This window comes from Tamandua tetradactyla, chromosome 25 (assembly GCF_023851605.1).
Source record: "Tamandua tetradactyla isolate mTamTet1 chromosome 25, mTamTet1.pri, whole genome shotgun sequence".
In the NCBI taxonomy this organism is placed as follows: domain Eukaryota; kingdom Metazoa; phylum Chordata; class Mammalia; order Pilosa; family Myrmecophagidae; genus Tamandua; species Tamandua tetradactyla.
Genome location: NC_135351.1, coordinates 9,141,413 through 9,166,118, shown reverse-complemented (window position 1 = coordinate 9,166,118; position 24,706 = coordinate 9,141,413). Strand labels below are relative to the sequence as shown.

Here is a 24,706-nt window from a genome sequence, read left to right as displayed (position 1 = left end):
GAGTGGCCACTGGTTTGGATTTGTGCTTCCAACAAATTCCTTCAGAACTGTGATACAAACTTACCTAGGATTTGAGTGGAAGAGAAGGTACTTGGGTTTAGTGCTATGCCAGGGAGCAATATTTCTAACAAATGAATATAGGACACACTGTTGAAAAGTTTTTTAGAGCACCATAGAACTGACTAGGTCAACTCTGTGCAATAGAATATTCTGCAAAGATGGAAATGCTCTATATCTGCACCATCCAATATGGTGGCTACATGTGGCTATGAAAAATCTTCATATGTGGCTAGTGTGAGTGACGGCTGAAATTTTAATTTGATTCCATTCTAATTTTAAATTATATAGATAGCCATCATATTGGACAAAGTAGTTCCAGGTCAGCAGTGCTCAATAGAAATACATATATTTAATGTGAGCCACACAGATAATTTAAAATTTTCTAGTAGGCACATTGTAAAAGGCAAAATAAACATGAGATATTAATACTATATTTTATTTAACACAATTTTAAAAGATGACCATTTTTACATGTGACCAACGTAAAAAACAATGAGATTTTATGTTCTTTTTTTTCATACTGATAAGTCTTCAAAATGAACTGTGCATCTATAGTACAATTCATTTTAAGTGTCAATAGCCACATGTAGCTAGCGGTTCCTGTACTGAAAAGTCCAAATTATTAAGTTCAACTCTCAAAATTTACTGATGAGGAATGAGACCTAGAAGGTGAGATGACTTTTTAAAAAATTTTATTTCATTCCCTGGCAAGATCTGCTTGTTTTTTCTTCCCAGTTTCCTTCTGAGAGATATATAACTTCTGGCAATAAGACGGGAAAGAGGATTTAAGTTTTTTTCCCTCCCCAACTTATTTCTGGATTTCTGTGGACAAACCTTTAAAATAGCCCTCAAAATACAACTTGTGAATTGGTGGGCTGATTGCATTTCCAGAAATGGAAATAAAGAAGATGATGATGTGAGACAAGAAAAGAGAAGAAATCGACTTGAACTCCAGAAATCTGGGGCAGCCCTAGGAGAGAGAGTGGTGATTGGAAATGCCAAAGCAGACGTATCAAATGGCAGCATTTTTCAGACTGGGGACCTCTGGGGTCCCCTCACTTTGAACTCTCTATGTTCGCTAAAATACAAATAACAAAGATCCTTTGTACCACAGTTTTGGGGACTTATGGGGAAGCTGGGAGTTGGCCTTTTAAATTAGATTTCTAAGTGATTATTACACAAAAGTGTGTGAAAAATTGCACTAAGATTTATAAAATTTCATAACAGGCAAAGAATTCATAAAAGGAACTTGTAATGGCTGAGAAAACAACAAATGCTTTTTTTTGGTCCTGGGTCATTATTAATCTTGATACACTGGATTCAACAAAAGTAAAGGACTGACCCATATCTATGAAGAGTTTCATTGTTGGCTCACTTACAAATGGGACTGAATTTGAGGATGGAGAGAAAGCTCTCAGGGATACAGGATTCCTTAATAGCCAACACATCTCTTTTCATTTTGTTTAGCAAAAAAAAAAAAAGGAAATTTCTCTTTTGCTTGGTCATTGCCGATAACCTCTCTAGGATGGCTGCTGTTTCTAGTTCTATATTTTTTGGCACTTCAAGAGTGGGAGTTTTCTGCGAATGCAATAATTAAACCACTATGTTTTTGTCCTTAATTCGCAGTGAGTTTGCAAAGCAGTGGCTGCCCAGCAGTCGCCAGCAGGAAACCCACAGCTGCTTGAAGCGTGCAGGCAAAGAATAAAACATGAAGAAAAGAAAGGGCTGAAAGTCTAAAGATGGTGCTTCACATTTCCAATTCCAAGAGGAATGTTAATGGCGCTCTCTCCCCAGAGGAGCCAGAGGGCTGGGATACTGTCAACCACTGGAGTATAAGGAGTTTAGACCAAAGTCCTGCTGCCCTTGAGGAAAAAGATCTTAAACTTCTCAGCCTCAAAGGCTTGGCTACCTCTCCAGGTGCCTAGTTAAAATGCAGCCTTCTGCTCTAAGATTGATTACTTCAGGGCCTCAGAGCCCCTGCATGAGACATCCCTAATCAGTTGCAAGAGGTAACTTCCTCTTATCACTTACTGAGTGCTTACTGTGTGCCAAACTCTGTTCTAAAGTGTTTGCATATTTTGTCCTATTTCTCCTTATAACAATGCTGTGAGCTCATTCATTTTTTCCTTACTGTAAATAAGAAGAAACTGATGATCAGAGAGTTCAGGCAACTTACCTGAAATTACATAACTGCTAAGTATCAGTGAAAGTTCGTCTCTAAGATCTTGCTTTAAACCCTGGGCTTATTCACTATGCTGATGGGTCTCAAAATGTGGTCCCTGGAGCAACAACATCAGTCTCACTTTGAAATTTGTAAGAAATGCAAATTCTCAGGCTCCACTGCAGATGTATGGAATTGGAAACTCTGGGTGTAGCTGTGAGTATGGGGTTGGGACAACAATCTGTGTGTACCACCTGCTCTCCAAGCAAGAGTTCTATGGGATGAGGCAGGTAGCAGAGAATTCTTCCAGAATAATATTGGACCTGGTAGCTTGTTGCCTGCAGCTACAATATGCCAATGAGGATGATGATGGCAGGAGACCTGCTGTTTTCCAGGTGAAAGAGAACAGTCACTTCCTCACAAGTCTACTGACTTGTGTATGGGAAGAAACACCAAGGCACACGTGTTCCCATCTAAACCACTTTGTCTTCTGGGCTATTCACAATGGTTGGAGAAGGACAGGACTGGAAGTTGCTATTGGGGGAAGCAGTGCAATGGTTGAGAATGAAGTGCAGGGGCCAGCAAGCAGACAGCCAGAAACCAAGGAGTTTGCAGAAGCAGGTGGTCTAAAGTGGCCCTGGAAATCAAGGGTGAACAAACTGGTAGGGCAGAGGTGCTGCCCCATAGAAATGAAGCCTCAGATAAGAGTTGCTTGGGACTTTTATGTTATAGCAGAAGTCACTGGGCTTTGCATTTCTTAATTTTTGTACAGTGAACACGAAATAACTGAATAGTAAGTTCTATATCTGTGGTGCTCTGGCTGTGGGCATCTTATAGAGTTTGTCAGGCAGTCAGCCTTGATGAATGGTGTAACCTCTTCAAGACAGCATTTTCCCAGAAGATGACTCCTACTCTATCTTTTAATACAGCGGCATAGGAAATAAGGCATATGGCAGAAAGCTTTTATGGGATTTTTTACCGATCTAGGAATGAACAGATTGCATTCCAATTGCTCCTCCCAAATTTAAAAACGGAAATAACTAGGGCACTAGGGAACCTGATGAAATCTGTATTACCATCTAGACAGAACTATTATGACTAAGTTTTGGACAGTCTCACACAGTGAGATTGAGAAAGTTCTGCTATTGATGATACCACAGGGATAACAGTTCCACATGTTCAGTATGAACTGGGACCAGAAGAGAAACACCTTAGCAAACGGAAAGGAAATGAGCACAGGTAGCTACTATGAGTGCCCTTTAAATGTAAAATCAGTTAGTTGGTCCCAGTGGGTAGGGCTACTATTGGCCTAGATACCCTTCACAGGGAAACTCTCTTGTTGTCTTTTGAAATTCATCTAGGAATGATGTATTCCCTACTTTGAACAAACACATAAAGTAGGAAAGTTCAGATTGACACTACATAAAAAGCAAAGAGCAATTCTTCAGTTTGCAAGAGATGTCACTGTAGTATTTCTTTTAATTGGCAGCTCTCTGCACTCCTAATTTTTTTTGTAGCTTACCTATTTCATGAGGTGAGGTATATCTTTATTTGTCCTAGGTTTTTCATAATAAATTTTGCTTGGACTAGAAAATGGTTAGCTCCCACAAACAGGAACGGGTGCACTGTGAGCCAGCAATTCTTGTGAGTTTTCCCTCTGGTGTGAGAACTGTCTTTTAGACCTCTTGGTAATTCTGATACCAAGTACGACAGCATTAAGCCCTCTCAGCTTTTCATTGTGTTGGATCATGTCAATCCCAGCTGCCAAAGTCCAAGAAAAGCCCCTGACTTACAGGTCTACTAATTTATGATCATACATTTTCAGTGTACGCACACACACTCACATACACATACAAACACACATCCATTTATTTATTTAACTCCCCCAAGCCTTTATTTTGATTTCAGTTGGATTTGGCAATAGGTTGGGTACAATTGATATCTGTAAGTCAATCCATTAAACAATAAGTAAGTCATTTTTTAATGCTTTTGTGAGTTGAATTATGTCTCTCAAGATTTAAGGTTTAAGTCCTAACACTCTGACCTAATTTGGAATTAGGGTCTTTACAGATGTGATCAAGTTAAGGTGAGGGCAAACTGGATTAGTCTAGGACCTAATCCAATGGCTGGTGACCTTATAAAAAGAGGGAAATCTGGACCCAGAGACATATAGATGCACAGGAAGAATGCCGGGTGATGATGGAGGCAGAGATTGGAGTAATGAACTTGGAAGCCAAGGAATGCCAAGGATTGATGGCACTACTAGAACATAGGAAGAGGCAAGGGTGGGTTCTCCCCAGAGCCTTCAGAGGGAGAATGGTTCTGCTGACACCTTGATTTTGGAATTCTAGGACTGTGAGAAAATAAATGTCTGATGGGTACATCACCAAGTGGTGGTAATTTGATACAGAAGTATCAAATATAATATAAATGTCAGTTACAGCCCCAGTGCTGTGACACCAGTGCCACTTTGCCTGAATGGACCGATTTTTTTTGGTTTGACCAGAGCCAGGTTGCATGATTGACATGTCTCTTGTCACCAAGAGTGAAAATGATATGTTCATTCTATTTACTTTAAAACCTTAGCCTGGGTCTTTATCCACATTTCCAATTGAGAATCCCATTTCTATATAGACCTATACAGGATACTCTAAATAGCAGAAACACAAACCACCCTGTTCTTTGGAGGACTTTCTCCCCATTTTTTTTTAATTTGGGTGGAATGCATAAGGGAGGAGCTTGTTCCTTTGTCCCAGATTGACGTTTTAGTTTCATGTTCAACAGTAGGTATGGCAATCAACATTTAACTCTATTTAACTTTTCACTCTCCTCTTCCTGGGATGGGACATTCTGGAAACTTGTTGAACAAAGTGAACCCTGCTGAGACTGGACATCAAGATGTGTTGAACCTTCATAAATCAGAAGAGACTGAAAGGGACTGGGTTGAACTTGACTCAATGCCAAGCTAGAAGGGGTGTGGGAGTCTCCATTGTTTGCTAAAGCTGTACAACTCAGGCCTGGGGAGAAGTTCCGGTGTCACATTAATGTAGGAGAGTCCTGTTGGGGCCACAGGGCCATCTGCATCTCTGTCGATAGAAGTCAGGTTGCCCCTGAAGGGAGTGGATATCCTCATTGTCACCCATTCTTGGCAGAAGTTCATCCAAGGGGAAGGAAATGAGGACTCTAGAGGCAGACTTTAGAGTACAGCAAGAAAACAGAGCAGAACAAAATAACAGTGAAAACCTTCCTCAGGTGGCGCTCATAGGAAAACCTGGGATGCAGGACAGGCTGAGGAGGGAGTGAGCAGTGCCCTGGATTCCAGCTGAGCTGCTGTTAGAATCCTTGAGATTCCTGCTAGAATTGACACTGCCTGGAGTTAGTAAAGCAGCCCTGAGGGTAAGTCTAGCTTCTTTACCCCTGCTACAACATCCTTCAGATAGTGGGGGGACCAGGAGGGACTTGCCATTGCCACTGCTTGCAGCATGCTTTCTGAGAAGCCAGGTACATAACCCATCTGTTACTAGAGGAAGGAAAGGAACTCAAGCAGCATTAACAATGTAGAGAGTAAAACAGTGCCCACTTTGGCTCCCTGATTAAGGGGACTGTGGGTATTCCAGGGAAAATATAGAGAGGGGGTGTCAGATGACTCCTTGACATTCTACAAGCTCTTTGATTCAGAACTTCCTGTTTTGCTCAAGATGTCATTGACTCTTAGGCTATGATTCTGTCTGAAAACTTTTAGATTTATTCTATGGAGGAAGAGAATTCACCCTCTCTGTTTTTTCCTACAACATTAAAAAAGAAGACCTTGTCAATTTGCTATAAAGGCAATAGAGATTTTTAAAAAAATGACAAAAATAAAGACCTACAAGCCCACCATTTAGAAACAACCACTATTTACACCTAGACGTATACTTTTCCAGAGCTTTTTTCGTTATATTCACATGCATATTTTAACAAAACAGGACCCAAGAGTGAGTCTTCTTTTATTACATGCTCTCCCTGTCACTTAACCACATTCTAATGTGAATGCATTATCATACAATCCAATAATTTCCCACAATGTCATTTAAAATTACAGCATATTGTGCCTTTGTTTGGGTCAACAATATTCAACTTTGTCCATCCCCTGTTGTTGGGTACACAACCTATTTCTCCCAGATTGTCAATCACACCTTAAATGATAATGGCCAAATAATATCACTTTGGTCTTCTAAACCAGTGTATTTCTTGCCTGAGAGCTGGCTGAGGAAGAGGCAGAGCAAAAGGAAACAAAACTGTATACACAGGGTGGGCCATGGTAGCTCAGCAGGCAAGAATGCTCACCTGCCATGCCAGAGGACCCGGGTTCGATTCCCAGTGCCTGCCCATGTAAAAAAAAAACCAAAAAACTGTATACACATTTCCTCACTAAGCCTGACCCATCTTGTAGATTCTTCTTTGCTTGGAGAACAGGCAGCGGGGTTCGAGTAGCAGGGTAATGCATATACTAACACCACGGAAATGATATCAAGCAATTCAACTGCAGCTGACACCATAATGGGCCTCCACAGTGAAAACCGAGTTTTCTCACGCCTCTGCTAAAAAGGACCTGCAAGCTCCAGAGGGACTCTCACACCTCTGCTAAGAAGGACCTGCAAGCTCCAGAGGGACTCGGGTTTGTGCTTAATATGTAAACAGCAGCTTGTGCTTGCTTGTGGACTGTCTTCAGCTCTCCTTGCTGTCATCCCCTTCTCCCTGCTATGGTCTTAGTATTAATCATATCTGGGGTATAGAATCATTCCTGCAGCAGTTTTGTGGGTGGTTGAAAAAAATTTTTAATAATCCAAGAAACCTCTGAATTTAGGATTTTAGTTTCTGTGGCTTCTAAAATTTACATAATTACTTGTTCACGCGGCATTTGTATATCACTCTTCAGATCATTTTATACGAGATGAAATTTCCTGGCAATTCCCCAAAAGCCAGCTTCTCAGCCTGCCTATGCAGTTATCATCTCAATAGCAATAAAGCAAGTAAATGGATGCAAGGTTGTTCAGCCTGCAGATAAGGTATGCAACAGTCTTTTGAGCTGCTAAACTGAATTGGACACCTCACGAGGTAGTGGGGCAAGAATATCTCTTCTGTTTTAAAAATTCTATTGAAATCACATAAAGAAGAAAAAATTGTAAGGTTTTCTTAAGCTTGGAGGGCCATGAGAATTTGCCATTTGCTAGAATTCGATGTATTTTTGTCTCTGTGCTGTGCATAACATCCATTGATAATCACTTTTGATGTGGGCTGGTATACTAGATCCATCATTGTCCATATACAAATTCAATTCATTGTTTATTGTGCCTTTACCCTATGCCTGGCTTTCTTTGCCAGAGGCAGAGATGAGCAAGGACTATTCCTGGTTGCAAGGAGTTGACAGCTTAATGGGGGAGACACACATGCACAGTGTCTAAGGATATAATGCAATTAGGGTTGAGATAAGGGTTATACCCAAGTAGAAAGATAAGGCTACAGGAGTACTTAGAGGTGGCAAGTTATTTGACTGGGGTTGCAGGTAGGCTGCTAGGAGGAATGGCACTTATGAGTTAGGTCCTGATGGAAGACAAATGGGGAATAGGCATTAGAGGCAGGGGTTGGGGGAGCACAGGAATAATTCCATGTGTGTTCAAACACAGGGCGTGTTCAGAAAGTGACAAATGGTCTGATGAGGCTCATGTAAAGGAAGTGGGTAAGCCGTGGCTGGAAAAGTAGACTAAAGACAAATATATGATGAATCGTGGTTGTTAGCAAGTTTGAACTTTATTCTATGGAAATGGGAATTCTTGAAGTCTTTTAATGGAGAATGACATCATTATCAGGCAGCCAGGGGATTAGACAGGAAACCAAGAAGCCAATTCCATGGCCCAGGAAACAAGGATGGAGACTGGACCCAGGAAACAGAAGGAAGTAGGAATAGAAGGACAACCAGTAAATGATCTTTCCTGCTAAGCTGGTAGTACTTTTAGGTGTGCCTATTCTCACATTTGGGTTCAAGAACTCTTGGTTGGGGAGATTTTGGGATGATAAACAAAAGCAGGAGCTAGGACCACAGAGGCTGGCCATAGGTGACAACCTGTAAGTTGTCAATTTCTTTTGGGTGGTTACTGTTGAGTTATCAACTCAACATGATTCACATTCTTCCAAAACATCCTATGAAATCAGGAATGCTTGTAGAACGCCGTGGTTATTATGCAAAAAAATGCTTAAAAGCCTGCAAGAAAAACAGAACCCAGAGATTTCACAGAAAAATCTTGCAACCTTGTTGGGTCCGACACCCAGGGAAATCTGACTAAATGCCCAGACGCCAGCAGCAGAAGATAACAGTCCACGCTCAGAAGATTGAGAATATGGCCCAGTCAAAGGAACAAACCAATAGTTCAAATGAGATACAAGAGCTGAGACAACTAATGCTGAATATGTGAACAGAAATGGAAAACCTCTTCAAAAATGAAATTGATAAATTGAGGGAGGACATGAAGAAGACATGGGCTGAACATAAAGAAGAAATAGAAAAACTGAAAAAACAAACCACAGAACTTATGGAAGTGAAGGATAAAGTAGAAAAGATGGAAAAAACAATGGATACCTACAATGATAGATTTAAAGAGACAGAAGATAGAATTAGTGATTTGGAGGATGGAACATCTGAATTCCAAAAAGAAACAGAAAATATCGGGAAAAGAATGGAAAAATTTGAACAGGGCATCAGGGAACTCAAGGACAATATGAAGCGCACAAATATACATGTTGTGGGTGTCCCAGAAGGAGAAGAAAAGGGAAAAGGAGGAGAAAAACTAATGGAAGAAATTATCACTGAAAATTTCCCAACTCTTATGAAAGACCTAAATTTGCAGATCCAAGAAGTCCAGCGCACCCCAAAGATAATACACCCAAATAGGCGTTCTCCAAGACACTTACTAGTTAGAATGTCAGAGGTCAAAGAGAAAGAGAGGATCTTGAAAGCAGCAAGAGAAAAACAATCCATCACATACAAGGGAAACCCAATAAGACTATGTGTAGATTTCTCAGCAGAAACCATGGAAGCTAGAAGACAGTGGGATGATATATTTAAATTACTAAAAGAGAAAAACTGCCAACCAAGACTCCTATATCCAGCAAAATTATCCTTCAAAAATGAGGGAGAAATTAAAACATTCTCAGACAAAAAGTCACTGAGAGAATTTGTGACCAAGAGACCAGCTCTGCAAGAAATACTAAAGGGAGCACTAGAGTCAGATACAAAAAGACAGAAGAGAGAGGTATGGAGAAGAGTGTAGAAAGAAGGAAAGTCAGATATGATATATATAATACAAAAGGCAAAATGGTAGAGGAAAATATTATCCAAACAGTAATAACACTAAATGTAATGGACTGAATTCCCCAATCAAAAGACATAGACTGGCAGAATGGATTAAAAAACAGGATCCTTCTATATGCTGTCTATAGGAAACACATCTTAGACCCAAAGATAAACATAGGTTGAAAGTGAAAGGTTGGGAAAAGATATTTCATGCAAATAACAACCAGAAAAGAGCAGGGGTGGCTATACTAATATCCAACAAATTAGACTTCAAATGTAAAACAGTTAAAAGAGACAAAGAAGGACACTATATACTAATAAAAGGAACAATTAAACAAGAAGACATAACAATCATAAATATTTACGCACCGAACCAGAATGCCCCAAAATACGTGAGGAATACACTGCAAACACTGAAAAGGGAAATAGACTCATATACCATAATAGTTGGAGACTTCAACTCACCACTCTCATCAATGGACAGAACATCTAGACAGAGGATCAACAAAGAAATAGAGAATCTGAATATTACTATAAATGAACTAGACTTAATAGACATTTATAGGACATTACATCCCACAACAGCAGGATACACCTTTTTCTCAAGTGCTCATGGATCATTCTCAAAGATAGACCATATGCTGGGTCACAAAGCAAGTCTTAACAAATTAAAAAAAAGATTGAAATCTTACACAACACTTTCTCGGACCATAAAGGAATGATGTTGGAAATCAATAATAGGCAGAGTGCCAGAAAATTCACAAATACGTGGAGGCTCAACAACACACTCCTAAACAACGAGTGGGTCAAAGAAGAAATTGCTAGAGAAATTAGCAAATACCTCGAGGCAAATGAAAATGAAAACACAACATATCAAAACTTATGGGACGCAGTAAAGGCAGTGCTAAGAGGGAAATTTATTGCCCTAAATGCCTATATCAGAAAGGAAGAAAAGGCAAAAATTCAGGAATTAACTGTCCACTTGGAAGAACTGGAGAAAGAACAGCAAACTAACCCAAACCAAGCAAAAGGAAAGAAATAACAAAGATTAGAGCAGAAATAAATGAAATTGAAAACATGAAAACAATAGAGAAAATCAATAAGGCCAGAAGTTGGTTCTATGAGAAAATCAATAAGATTGATGGGCCCTTAGAAAGATTGACAAAAAGAAGAAGAGAGAGGATGCAAATAAATAAGATCAGAAATGGAAGAGGAGACATAACTACTGACCTCACAGAAATAAAGGAGGTAATAACAGGATACTATGAACAACTTTACACTAATAAATACAACAATTTAGAGGAAATGGACGGGTTCCTGGAAAGACATGAACAACCAACTTTGACTCAAGAGGAAATAGATGACCTCAACAAACCAATCACAAGTAAAGAAATTGAATTAGTCATTCAAAAGCTTCCTAGAAAGAAAAGTCCAGGACCAGATGGCTTCACATCTGAATTCTATCAAACATTCCAGAAAGAATTAGTACCAACTCTCCTCAAACTCTTCAAAAAAATCGAAGCGGAGGGAAAGCCACCTAATTCATTCTATGAAGCCAACATCACCCTCATACCAAAACCAGGCAAAGATATTACAAAAAAAGAAAACTACAGACCAATCTCTCTAATGAATATAGATGCAAAAATCCTCAATAAAATTCTAGCAAATCGTATCCAACAACACATTAAAAGAATTATACATCATGACCAAGTAGGATTCATCCCAGGTATGCAAGGATGGTTCAACATAAGAAAATCAATTAATGTAATACACCATATCAACAAATCAAAGCAGAAAAATCACATGATCATCTCAATTGATGCAGAGAAGGCATTTGACAAGATTCAACATCCTTTCCTGTTGAAAACACTTCAAAGGATAGGAATACAAGGGAACGTCCTTAAAATGATAGAGGGAATATATGAAAAACCCACAGCTAATATCATCCTCAATGGGGAAAAATTGAAAACTTTCCCCCTAAGATCAGGAACAAGACAAGGATGTCCACTATCACCACTATTATTCAACATTGTGTTGGAGGTTCTAGCCAGAGCAATTAGACAAGAAAAAGAAATACAAGGCATCAAAATAGGAAAGGAAGAAGTAAAACTATCACTGTTTGCAGACGATATGATATTATATGTCGAAAACCCGGAAAAATCCACAACAAAACTACTAGAGCTAATAAATGAGTACAGCAAAGTGGCAGGTTACAAGATCAACATTCAAAAATCTGTAGCATTTCTATACACTAGCAATGAACAAGCGGAGGGGGAAATCAAGAAACAAATTCCATTTCCAATTGCAACTAAAAGAATAAAATACCTAGGAATAAATTTAACTAAAGAGACAAAAAACCTATATAAAGAAAACTACAGAAAACTGCTAAAAGAAATCACAGAAGACCTAAATAGATGGAAGGGCATACCGTGTTCATGGATTGGAAGACTAAATATAGTTAAGATGTCAATCCTACCTAAATTGATTTACAGATTCAATGCAATACCAATCAAAATCCCAACAACTTATTTTTCAGAAATAGAAAAACCAATAAGCAAATTTATCTGGAAGGGTAGGGTGCCCCGAATTGCTAAAAACATCTTGAGGGAAAAAAACGAAGCTGGAGGTCTTGGACTGCCTGACTTTAAGGCATATTATGAAGCCACAGTGGTCAAAACAGCATGGTATTGGCATAAAGATAGATATATCGACCAATGGAATCGAATAGAGTGCTCAGATATAGACCCTCTCATCTATGGACATTTGATCTTTGATAAGGCAGTCAAGCCAACTCACCTGGGACAGAACAGTCTCTTCAATAAATGGTGCCTAGAGAACTGGATATCCATATGCAAAAGAATGAAAGAAGACCCATATCTCACACACACAAAAGTTAACTCAAAATGGATCAAAGATCTAAACATTAGGTCTAAGACCATAAAACAGTTAGAGGAAAATGTAGGGAGATATCTTATGAATCTTACAATTGGAGGCAGTTTTATGGACCTTAAACCTAAAGCAAGAGCACTGAAGAAGGAAATAAATAAATGGGAACTCCTCAAAATTAAACACTTTTGTGCATCAAAGAACTTCATCAAGAAAGTAGAAAGACAGCCTACACAATGGGAAACAATATTTGGAAATGACATATCAGATAAAGGTCTAGTATCCAGAATTTATAAAGAGATTGTTCAACTCAACAACAAAAAGACAGCCAACCCAATTACAAAATGGGAAAAAGACTTGAATAGACACCTCTCAGAGGAGGAAATACAAATGGCCAAAAGGCATATGAAGAGATGCTCAATGTCCCTGGCCATTAGAGAAATGCAAATCAAAACCACAATGAGATATCATCTCACACCCACCAGAATGGCCATTATCAACAAAACAGAAAATGACAAGTGCTGGAGAGGATGCGGTGAAAGAGGCACACTTATCCACTGTTGGTGGGAATGTCAAATGGTGCAACCACTGTGGAAGGCAGTTTGGCAGTTCCTCAAAAAGCTGAATATAGAATTGCCATATGACCCAGCAATACCATTGCTGGGAATCTACTCAAAAGAATTAAGGGCAAAAACTCAAACGGACATTTGCACACCAATGTTTATAGCAGCGTTATTTACAATTGCAAAGAGATGGAAATAGCCAAAATGTCCATCAACAGACGAGTGGCTAAACAAAATGTGGTATATACATACGATGGAATATTAAGCAGCTTTAAGACAGGATAAAATTATGAAGCATGTAATAACATGGATGGACCTAGAGAACATTATGCTGAGTGAGTCTAGCCAAAAACTAAAAGACAAATGCTGTATGGTCCCACTGATGTGAACGGACATTCGAGAATAAACTTGGAATATGTCATTGGTAACAGAGTTCAGCAGGAGTTAGAAACAGGGTAAGATAATGGGTAATTGGAGCTGATGGGATACAGACTGTGCAACAGGACTAGATACAAAAACTCAAAAATGGACAGCACAGTAATACCTAATTGTAAAGTAATCATGTTAAAACACTGAATGAAGCTGCATCCGAGCTATAGGTTTTTGTTTTGTTTTGTTTTGTTCTTACTATTATTACTTTTATTTTTTTTCTCTATATTAACATTCTATATCTTTTTCGGTTGTGTTGCTACTTCTTCTAAACTGATGCAACTGTACTAAGAAACAATGATCATGCATCTATGTGATGATGTTAAGAATTACTGATTGCATATGTAGATTGGTATGATTTCTAAATGTTGGGTTAATTTCTTTTTTTCCGTTAATTAATAATAATAAAAAAAAAAGCCTGTAAGAGGTTCTGTATAACCTTAAGACATAGAAGGAAGTAATTCTTTGCCTTTCTCAGGTAGTCCATGATCCACCAGGTGAACCTGTGCTGAGTATGAGCCCTCCTCTCAAATTTCCTTGGCATTTTGTTTGTACCTTCTTTATGCCTACACCATACACAGCAAGTGGTACTAATTATTTTGTGAGTCTCTAATGTTCTTTAGTAGATCATAACTTCTTTGAGAGTAGAAACCACTCTTGATTCATCACCAGGCTCCCAAAAATGCTGGCACAGAGCAAAATGAATGCATTCATTGCTAAATGAATGAGTCAATGAAGGAAGGAATAAAGGAAGGAAGGAAGGAAGGAAGGAAGGAAGGAAGGAAGGAAGGGAGGAAGGAAGGAAGGAAGGAAGGAAGGAAGGAAGGAAGGAAGGAAGGAACAATTGGCTGACTGAAGGGTGAAGAGCTAGGGACAGGTCTGACTGAGGGCAGGTAGAAAAGTTTAAACTGGCTCCAACCAAGAAATAGTTACCCATGCTAAGGAAATGCATGGATAAACTTGATTAATCAGAAATATTTCCAGTAAGTTCAGCAAGGAAAGTTGACTAATAATTCTTTAGTGGGTTAGCTAAGGAGAAAATAAAATGTTTAAATCTGAAACAAAGTCAGATCATGACCAGAAAGAATTCATAAATGATACTTTTCAATAAAGTCCTAGCCACAAGGCACGTTCATACTTTATGCCATGTGTTCTTCTGTTCAATCATTCATTAGGAGCTAAGAGTACAGGTTCTGGAACCAAACTGCCTGGGTCTGAACCCCAGGTGTCTCACCAGCTCTGTGACTTGGTACAAGTTCCTTAAATTCTCCATGCTTCAGTTTCCAAACCTATGAAGTTGGAGTATGAAAAATAGTGGGAAGCAAGTGGTTGTCAGGATGGTAAAGCTCTTAGAACAGGGTCTGGCACGAATGCTTAAAACACGTTAGCTATTTGACTCTGCCTGTGCATCTGTATTTAGCATTCCCTGTGCATCGGTACATTCAAAATACTGGCAGAAAGAAGAAAATGAAGAGGGCACCAGCCCACCCTCAAGAAGCTCATAGTTGAGTGGGGATGACAAATGGGAAATAAATGATTATCATCCCACTAGGTGAGTGTGAAAGTATAGTGACCCTACCACACTCTCAGGGGCACAGAGAGGGAGGTGAGGAGAGAGAGCTGGGCTGAGGCCAATTGTCTCTAAATCACAGTAGTGTCTCTAAATCCCCACTCAACCTGACTTAGTTGCTCAACTTTTGGAAAAGCCTTTCTCTTCCAGCAGTCCTATCCTCTCTTGAATTCCCTGCTTTCTTTTCTTGCATGGTCAAATTTCCTTTGTCTGCATTCCTCAGTGTGGAGAAGCACCTCCATTTCTTCCCAATCTTTTTTTGAAAGATAATTGGGTGATTTCATAAGCAATGCTAACTACTGTTTAAAATCCCAGCTTCCTTGAATGGGAGAAATGGATAAAGGGGTGTTTCTGGCATCTGTGGTGGAGTGAGGGTTTGAGCTATTCTTCCTCTTGGTCAATGGAAATAGGAAGAAAGCCTTGGGAAGGAGGGAGCAGCCAGAGGACAATCCCAAAACAGATTCGAGTTTTTGTTCAATGAACAAAGGGAGCCCAGGACCTTGGTCAAAATGGTAGCCAAGTTGGGGAGGAGAAGGCGGGATAGGCTGAGGCAGGTTGCCTGTGCTCTTTGGGGATCTGTATGGCAGGAGGACATGGCATTAGTGGATTGGAGGGCAGAGATAAAGTATAAGGAACGCTCTACCTCTATACTTTGCGTCTAGTTATCTGATGCCATTATTAATTGATGGCCCAAATGAGAAAGAACACAGTGAGAGAGTGACATTTGGTAAGCTTAATTTTTTTTCCTTCCAGAGTCCATCGTCATATCAAGGAGATCCCACCACTAAAGAGATCTCTGAGGAGAAACCTGGAAAACCTTTGAATCTCTGTGGGTTTTTGGTTCTTTCTGTTGCCAGTCCCTTTAATCAGACACCACAACTAACAGTAACCATTTGCCGTGGGCAAAGGACTTCAGATGCATCATTTCATTTAGTATTTGCGACAGACCTGTAGGGCAGGCCCTGTGGGCTAGGCCTTATCATTTACAAAGTTAACAGATTTAATTAATTTCACAGGAAGTTTGGCTAAATTTGTCCAAAAGAACTGGGACTCTACCCGTGTGTCTTACCCCAGGTCCAAACCCTGATTCATCTCTCTTTGGGCCCCAGCAAGCAGTTAGCAAGACAGACAGCTTACCCCCTTTCCTTCTTCCACAGAAAGTAAACTTGGGTAGGTCCCCTTCACAGATGGGATAGGAGTAGCTGAAAATAGATGATCCTTTACTGATGAGGTCCATGTCAAGAAACAGCTCTTTGATGTTCTCTCCTGAAGGGAAAGGGACCAGTTTTACTAGCATCATGGGTTCAACTGTATATTAAAATGCACTCAGAGTAACAGTGACAGGAACCAAAGGATCTTTCATTTCCAGGAGTCTGGGGAAAAAGTTGTCTTCTATTCTTGGTAATGCAGAATTGAGGCAAGGCTACAGGAGATTGTGTTCACAGCCTGGGAATAAAACAGGACCTCAGTTTCATCTCTTTGGGGCAAGATCACTAATTTACTGCACTCTCCTATCCTGATGCATTGGCCTCTTAGGGCAGGGCCTGCTGCTGTGGCTTCTGGAATTCCTTAGCCCCATATCCCACATGATAGCAGTGGGATGTGGTCAACTGTATGGACCATTGCTAAGCAGAGAGTCTACTGTGGTTAGTTTATGGTGGAAATTATGCAGTGGTGGCTTCCAATTCTCTTTGCTTTTTTCTCTGTTTCTCATTTTTATCTTTCTCCTATTCCTCCTGCCGTTCCTCTTTTATACCTCACTTTCTCTCCTCCAAACATTTAATGAGGTGCAGGTAGAGTCAGATGTTGGGCAAGATTCTGGAAATGCAAAGATGCATAAAAGTTCTTGGCCTCTGGGAATGTTCCCTCCATTCCTTTGGAATGATGCCACGTGCAAGTTTATTAAATCCTTCTGCTCTGGCTCTGATAACACTGCTTTAAAAAAGAAGATGCTCTAGGAACTGTAACAAATACATTGACTAACTGTAATGGCACAATCACATTCAAATTAAATCATCGGGTGTTCTAGCTCACTGATTAGGGAAGGGTGAGAAGGTATTACACGCCTTCTTTGCTGTGTCCAGGTATAAGAACTTCTATTAGCTATCTGGGGGAAAAAAAATAACACGAATGACAAATCATGCTGCTGGTGGCAGGTTTGTTTATTGCTGAGATAAGTAACCAAAAGATCTCTCCCTATAAACATCAATATGCAGGCTCAATTTTTTTTCTGGGTATACCAATTCCAGGTGTTTATATTGTCCAAATGAGTGCCTGGAGTCTTTTCAGTACAACAGCTCAGCATTAAATGAGAGTTCTCTTCTCTCTCTGGATATTACCCAGAAAGAGAAATGGAAACAAAAATGGAAACACAGTTAATTTCAAGCATGGCAGAGAACAGTAGTTTAGCTGCCATCATTAATATAACTCATTGGGTATGTGGCGCATGGAGGGTCTCTGCAAAGTTTTATTTCACACTAACAATTTGTACTTACTCAGAATGAGTCCAAATCTAATGTTAAGATTTGGTTTTAATTGTTTGGAACACTGGTCAGCAGAAAAGCCAAAATCTTGCAATGGGTCTGCCAAGAAGAAAACAACAGATTAGCTGGAGTACACTGTATACACATCAAACTCATATTCAAAATTTGTGCCAATTTTTTGCTGTGCAAATGAAAACATGATTCAAAAACATACCGGCCCAACAAATTTTTTTCTTTTTTGTATAAGCCCATGACATTTTCCCCAGCCCCTTCCAGTCTCTCCAAAGAAAGCACTGGTCCCTCTGATGGTAGTTTCTTACCTGTGAAATGAGCACAGGGGCTTGTTGGCTGGGTGGGTCCGTGGGTTCTATCTCTGGTTGTTAAAATTCTCATTGCTGTTTAAATTATTTTAGCTCCTAAGTTTTTGGTTGTAAAGTTGCTCATTGATTGCACAAAACATTTCATAAATGTATTTCTTTATTATTATTATAATTAAAAGTGGAAGATATATCCAAATTTTCAAAGTCAAGACCTGCCCCATCTCATCCCATCCCATGTAATCCCATCTTATCCCATGTTATATATATATGTATGTATATATATATATAAAACAAAGTCAAGACCTGCCCATCCCATCCCATCTTATCCCATGTTATATATATATATATACATATATATATATATAAATTTTTTTTTAAACAAAGATTCACTATCTGCCAGGTATTGTGTTAGGATGATATGGACTACAAAAATTAAACATTTTGAAGCTTTCTTCTGCTCATTCAAAGGCTCCAATGGTTCCTCTAAGCCTCAGAAAAAGTTCAAAAATATTCGACCATCCCCACGCTCCAAATTCTACATCATAAATCCATCCTTCTTCTTTGAGCCTGGAATGGACACATGCACATGCAACAAATTCCCACCGTGCTCGATCTGCTTATACATTTTCTCTCATTTCAAATGGTCTTACCCTTTTGCCTAAATATTAAGGTTTTGCTCAATTCCCATCTTCTTTATGAGGCTTCCCTAATAGTCCCCAGTATTGTTTTGCTTCTCTGGATTCTTAAAAGAGTTTCTTTCTGAAGTGCTTTTTACAGCGTGCGAACATGCATTACTTTGTATTTTGCTATTTGACTTCTCCCATAACACTTAATCTAAACATAAAACCCTTGAAAGACAAGAGCTGAGTTTTGTTTGGTTTGGTTTTGCATTTCCTTTTCCTTTATGTTTCCCACTGGGTTTGTGAGGGCAGAGCTAATTTTAACTGAGGGTCTACACTGTGTGAGCCACTGAGCTGTGTGCTTTGTAAAAGTTTTCCACTTCATTCTCCAGACTTCCTTGGACCTAACACGGAGTCTCGTGGTCATACACAGAAAGCATGCCATGAGTATTCATAATGAATGAAGGCATGTGACATAACATTAAAGCTATTGTTTCTCAGCGCCAAACTCAGCCTTATGCTCTCTACTTTGTGATACTGGGCTGTCTGCTATCACATGTCTGTTTTGTAATGTGTCAGCAGAGATGCCAGAGAGAGATGAGGCTGGAAAGAGAGAAGGAGCCTATTTCTTCTTACTTACTCTCTGTCCCCTGAGCGTGCCACCCAGCTATGAGCCACCACACTGAGAAGGCAATAGGTTCCGGTGTCCAGTTCTTTATTGCAACTCCCAGAATCAGCTGAGGCGCAGTTCTGCAGGTCCCTTAAGCTTCTGAGGTTATAGCATCCTAGAAGCTGTTACTTATTCCTTAGAAGTCTGAGTCTCAATTCCCAGCCTCCAAGTAAAATAACGCCAACCCCTGCTCTTTGTTCTCCCAGATCTACGCGTGGTAACTACTTCTTCAGTGTTCTCTTTTTTGGTGGTGATGGGGGTGGGTAGGGGGTAGGGAGGCAGGAAGAGGTCTCTAACAGCTGCCTAATTAATTTCCTCTATTAATTCCTCTCAGTTAAAATCACTGGAATGGTCTCTGTTTTCCCGACCAGACCCAAATTGATACAATAAACAACAATCTTAAGAGAAAGGTATTCACAAAGTCATTTTATAGCTGGACAACTATTTTATAGTCAGATAACTACAATCTCAGAGAGGTTATATTAACTTGCCCAAGTCTCAGGACTAGAAGGTGTCAGAGTCAAAATTAAAACTCAGGCTTCAAAACCAAAAGCAAAACAAAAAATACATAAACACGCTGCCTACTATCATACAGAGCAGTTCACAAAGTAGAGGCTCAAATACATATGTTAATTCTTTGGCTTGTGAGTTTGCCCAGAATATTGTCTGGTTTTGTGTGCAGGCATATGGCATCTGGGCAGACTGTTCCATAACTGATTTCAATTTCAGCCTCACTCTGAGCTCCCATTTGTCAGTGATATTGTTCCAGACAGTTTTATCACCCACGTTGTGACCTGGAGGATGTGTAATTGTCTATGAAATTTGCCATGGAAATGATCACAAGGCAATTTCAGCCTTGCAAAGCTAATGCAGAGGCACTTTATGCTTGATCAAAAATCCTTTGATCTTTTCACTGATTTTCCTGGAGGAAAAGCCCTTTTTTTCTTATGCGCATTTTGGTCCTTCATAAGCATTGTTATGTTCTAGCAACATTCTCCCAATCCAGGATTTCTATCAGTTTGTGATATAAACTGAAGACAGTTTGTGATATAAACAGAAGACAATTACTCCTGCAACATGCTTACATCATAGCATCAAAAAAAAGATAGAGGCCAACCAATCGAGCTAGAGCAAAGCGCATCCTTAAAATTGTGAATAAATGTAAGTTGCTTTTGGAGAAAAGAGGATAAGAGAGGCTCAATATGCATTGCTTAGTGAGTTAGAACTTCACTGCATGTTTATCAACATTTAAAAAGCATAGATAGGAAGAATAAACTAAGGACAGGAGAAGAAAACAAAGAATGAAAGCATTTCGTACAGGAGGAACATTATTGTTAGGAAAAATTCTTATTAAGGAAAAAAGTCATAAAGAAAACAGCAAGTCTCTTCTCTTTAAAGATGTGTGTGTGTGTGTGCGTGTGTGTGTGTGTGTGTGACATGTGCATGTGTACGTGTGTATAGAAGCAGAAAGAGAGATTACTTTAAACATGCTTAGGGGGTTAGTGATCTTTCTTAGCAATTATTTCAGTTCCACATTTGAGTGTGATGTTTTTGAGAGTGAACATGTGGTTTTGGAGAAGTGGTATCAGTTCTTTCCCAGCCCCCAATCCCCGCTTCACAAACTCGTAGCTTCCCCTCTATTTATATGTATTTCCACTCAGACACTCAACCCACTGTCTGTTACCTTAAATTTTTTATGTACCTCTGTTATCCTTCTACTAGAATTTGTGAAGTCAGTATTTCTAACCTTAGGATCTACGATAACATCTTAAGATGACCTTAAAATCTCAATAATAACGTGCGGAATAGTAATGAAGATTATTTGTAGTAAAGTTCATTGAGAATTTTTAAATAGGGTTCCTCAGCCTCACCGCTCTTGGCAGTTTGGGCCAGTTAACTCTTTGTTATGGGGCTGTTGGGGGTGTTGTAGGATGTTTAGCAGCATTTTGGCTTTTGCTTATAAGATACCAATAGCACCTCCACCCCCAAAGCTGTAACTACTGAAACCGTCTCTAGACATTGTCAAATGTCCTGTGGAAGGCAAATTTGCCCCGGGTGGAGAACCACTTCTTTGAAGAATTACTTTCTTAATTCTTGGGCTCACTTATGCTGCAAATGCTTCAGGATCACCTACACAAGTAAAAGATGGTGGGTTGCATTTTTAAACTAGCTCTCATATAATATGAAGACCAGTTGGGGGTGGTAGAGGAAGCCCTTCCTTTTGGACACTTGCCTCAGGTAATCTTTAATATCTATAATCTGCATTTGGATCTTCTGAAACAATAAAACTGAAAATGTAATGAGACTCAGTATTCCAGATCTTCAGTGGCAGAGACAAATGTCTTCACCGGATTCTTCATTGTATAGTGGTAAATGAGTTTGAGGTCAGAAGTAAAATCTGCTTCATGAAATTTAAGATATCTTCATTTTGAGCTTTTCCCCCCTTAGCCCTTTTTGTCTGTTCTGTCAATATCTATTGCTTCAGCCAAAAGGAGCTCAGTAGCTATGGTGAGTGAATCTAGGATGCCCTGCAAACTGCCCCTGGCTGCCCCCACCCCCTTGAGAATCTGTATGCTGTGGAAATCAGGCTTCTCTAAACCAATTCGGTGTAAATCCTGCAGTGGTGGGGAAAGCCTCTTGGAAGGCAGCCAGCCGCAGCTGCATTGCATACTAAGGGCTGCGGCATCCATCCCAGAACAGTTTTCTATCACATTCACGTAAAATAGACTTGTGTAAACACTCAGGGTTTAAAGCAAGGGGGGCTTCACACATCTCAGCTCCAGCACCAATTTTGTGCTGTAAGCTCTGTGAATGGTCTCTATTCTCTCAGGTGGGCTGAAACGGTGCAGTTCTCCAAGAGAAGAGGGCCAAGAACATTCACCTCTGTAATTTCTAGCCACTGTTGGAATCAGTGGGAAGAAAGCAAAATCCAGCAGCATGACCTTTGGAGCTGCAATCCCTCCCCGAGGGCTGGTGGGAGGCAGCAGGAAGCCCAGGGTTCCCCAGGGCTTCACTCTGCTGGAGCCCTCCTGCTCGGTTTGGTTTTGGGCAAACCTTTAAGCTTAGATGCATGTCATCTTAAATCCTGGAGTGCATGGATGGAGCTCCGTTCCTGCAGCCTCTATTCTGCTGTTTGGGTGATTTGAGGCCTAGAGGGGCAACTTTCCTGCAGTTCGTCCCATTGTTCATATTTCGTAGCTATGCTGGAGTCTATTTTTTAATGTTTTATTTTGAAAGAAGTACAGACTCCCAGGAAGTTGCAAAAGCGGCACAGAGCGTTCCATGTATCCTTCAAGCAGTTCTATGACTTGGATTTTAAGAAATGCTGCAAGGTGGGTGTAACGTGGGCTTTCCTGCACTTGTGGGAAGGTGGAATCCTTACAGCAGTGTCACCATGAAAAGGGGAGCAGGAATCCCTCCAGTCTGAGCTCCACTGCCTTCCTCAGTGGTACCCCAGACTTACCCATGCCCTTTCGGCTCCTGAAAGCCAGTCTCTCTTTCTACCTCTCCCTTTCTCTCTCCCTCTTTCCCATTTTCTGCCCCCAACTCCTCAAGCATTTAGTTCAGCCTGTTTCCTGAGATTCAGAGCATTGATTTTTCTTCTAACATACTGCTTCATTCCCTGTAAACTGCTATTGTTTCTTCTTTGTGCTGATGCTAGAAAACAGACCTACTCTAAGAGGTTGATACATTATTATAAAATATGCTTCACAGCCATGCTTCCAGGGGAGCCAGGCATAGCTTGAGAAGGGGACAGATAGAAAATAGAGGGACGGAAGGATTTACCATCAGCAGATCGCTTAGATGCACTGGCAAGATTGACTTACAACTTATGCAGGGAAGAAAAACATGGGCAAAGAGAATGGGGAGGAAAGCTGGTCAACTTCTGTTCCTTAATAAAATAGCAGTGATGGCTTCTTGTTATTTAACTATAGGGGGTCTTTTGTGTCATTTTGCTTGTATGCTCAACAACAGCCTTATTTTCCTTCTTGCTTTTATATGATTAATAGTTCATTGGTGCTCAAGGCTTCTAAATGATTCGATATGTATTTGAGGTGAGTTTATTGTGCCCCTCCCAGCAGCAGACTGTCTGCTGGGCACCTGAGACACGGAAATGAAAAGAAGCCACCTTCTACCTCCAGAGGTATCAAGTATTTTGGAAAGGGATGCCCTGGTCCTGTGGAAGCACAAAGAGTAAGACAATGTCTGAGTCTGGGGAGCCACTAATGATTATAGAGGGAGAGTATGTGTGATGTGATCCCATCTGTGCTTTCACTGTCTGCATGGATTTCTCTCCTTTCTTTCCAAATCCTAACTTCTCTGGGAAACTTCACCTTGTCCCAGCAGCTTCTTTCTATCCATTCCTATGAATTTATTATTTACATCAGTTATTCATCATATAGCATGGACTAGATTGCATAGGTAATCAATGTTTTATATGCTGATACTTTGCCTCCTCAACCAAGCATCAGATCCTTAAAGGTAGGGACCACCACTTGTATTTTTGCATACTCCTGTGATTGGTTAGATACGTGTGTCCACTTGGCTGGGTTATGGCGTCCAGTTGTTTGGTCAAGCAAGCTCCTGATTGTTACTGTGAGGGTTTTCATAGATAAACTTGCATCTACGTCCAGTTTATTGCATCCACAGCTGATTACATCCACAAGATACACAAGTGATGGCCCTTAGCAATGGGGGAGTTTCTTCATCCAATCTGTTGGAGACCTTAAAGTCATAACTGAGGATTTCAGGAGTCAGAAAGAAGAATTTCCATCTCTTCTTCAGCCAGCCAGCTTCTCTTGGGGAATTCAACATCACCTTCCCTGGAGTTTCCAACTTGTAGGCTGCTTAACAGAGTTTGGACTTGCCAAAACCCACAGTCGCGTGAGCCAGTTCCCATAATAAATCTCTTAGTATTTACATTTATATGCAGATGTATCCTGTTGGTTCTGTGTCTCTGGAGAACCCTGACTAATACAATCCCCTTCCCTTCCCATAGGGTCTAACATGAGGCCTGCAATGGCCCCATGATTTGACACTAGCTCAAGTGTCAGCTGGATGAAGGGACATTGCATTTTTTTCTCTACATTCCGAAAACATGTTTTCTTGTATCTGCAGCTTAAACATCAAGAAAATGGGTATGTTTTTGGTCAATTTCTAATAAATGCCTCTTAAGAGGTTTATATTTCATACAAGAAAACATTCCCTGTCCTGCTTGTTCCACTTTCTCCATCCTGCTTTATTTGGGGTTTCCCATTTTGGCTTAGTGGTTCTTTCTGCTAAGCTGGGGGCCTGTGCTGGGACATGCCGTGTATATCTTTACCTACCTCTATCATCAAAAACTGTGACAATTAATACTAGATTTCTCCTCTCACAGATTATACAAGGGTGTAAGCTGTGAGAGGTTAGGAACTATGTTTTATTTATCCATATTTGAATAACTCCGGTGTCCAGTTAGTGAGCATTCCTAATGAAGTCTGTGGATATAAAGTTGGTTGGATAAGTAGACCAAAAGGGGAGACGGTCAAGTAGTTCAATAACAGCAGTTAGTGTTAGAAAGTTGAGCTTTTACTTCCAGCTTTGGTGGGTGCCAGCAACTACTCAGGAAGTGTGG

At 40.1% G+C, this 24,706-nt stretch overlaps 1 protein-coding gene across 1 annotated transcript in view; it reads right to left on the bottom strand.

Annotated features, from left to right (window-relative positions):
• LY86 (lymphocyte antigen 86) overlaps positions 1-24,706 on the bottom strand; it is a 92,304-nt gene that overhangs the window by 24,992 nt on the left and 42,606 nt on the right. Inside the window, exons 2-3 of the mRNA XM_077144032.1 lie at positions 17,495-17,581; positions 16,137-16,265 (exon numbers count right to left, since the gene is read on the bottom strand). Of these exons, the coding sequence (XP_077000147.1) occupies positions 16,137-16,265; positions 17,495-17,581 (216 nt within the window). The remainder of the gene's footprint in view (positions 1-16,136; positions 16,266-17,494; positions 17,582-24,706) is intronic.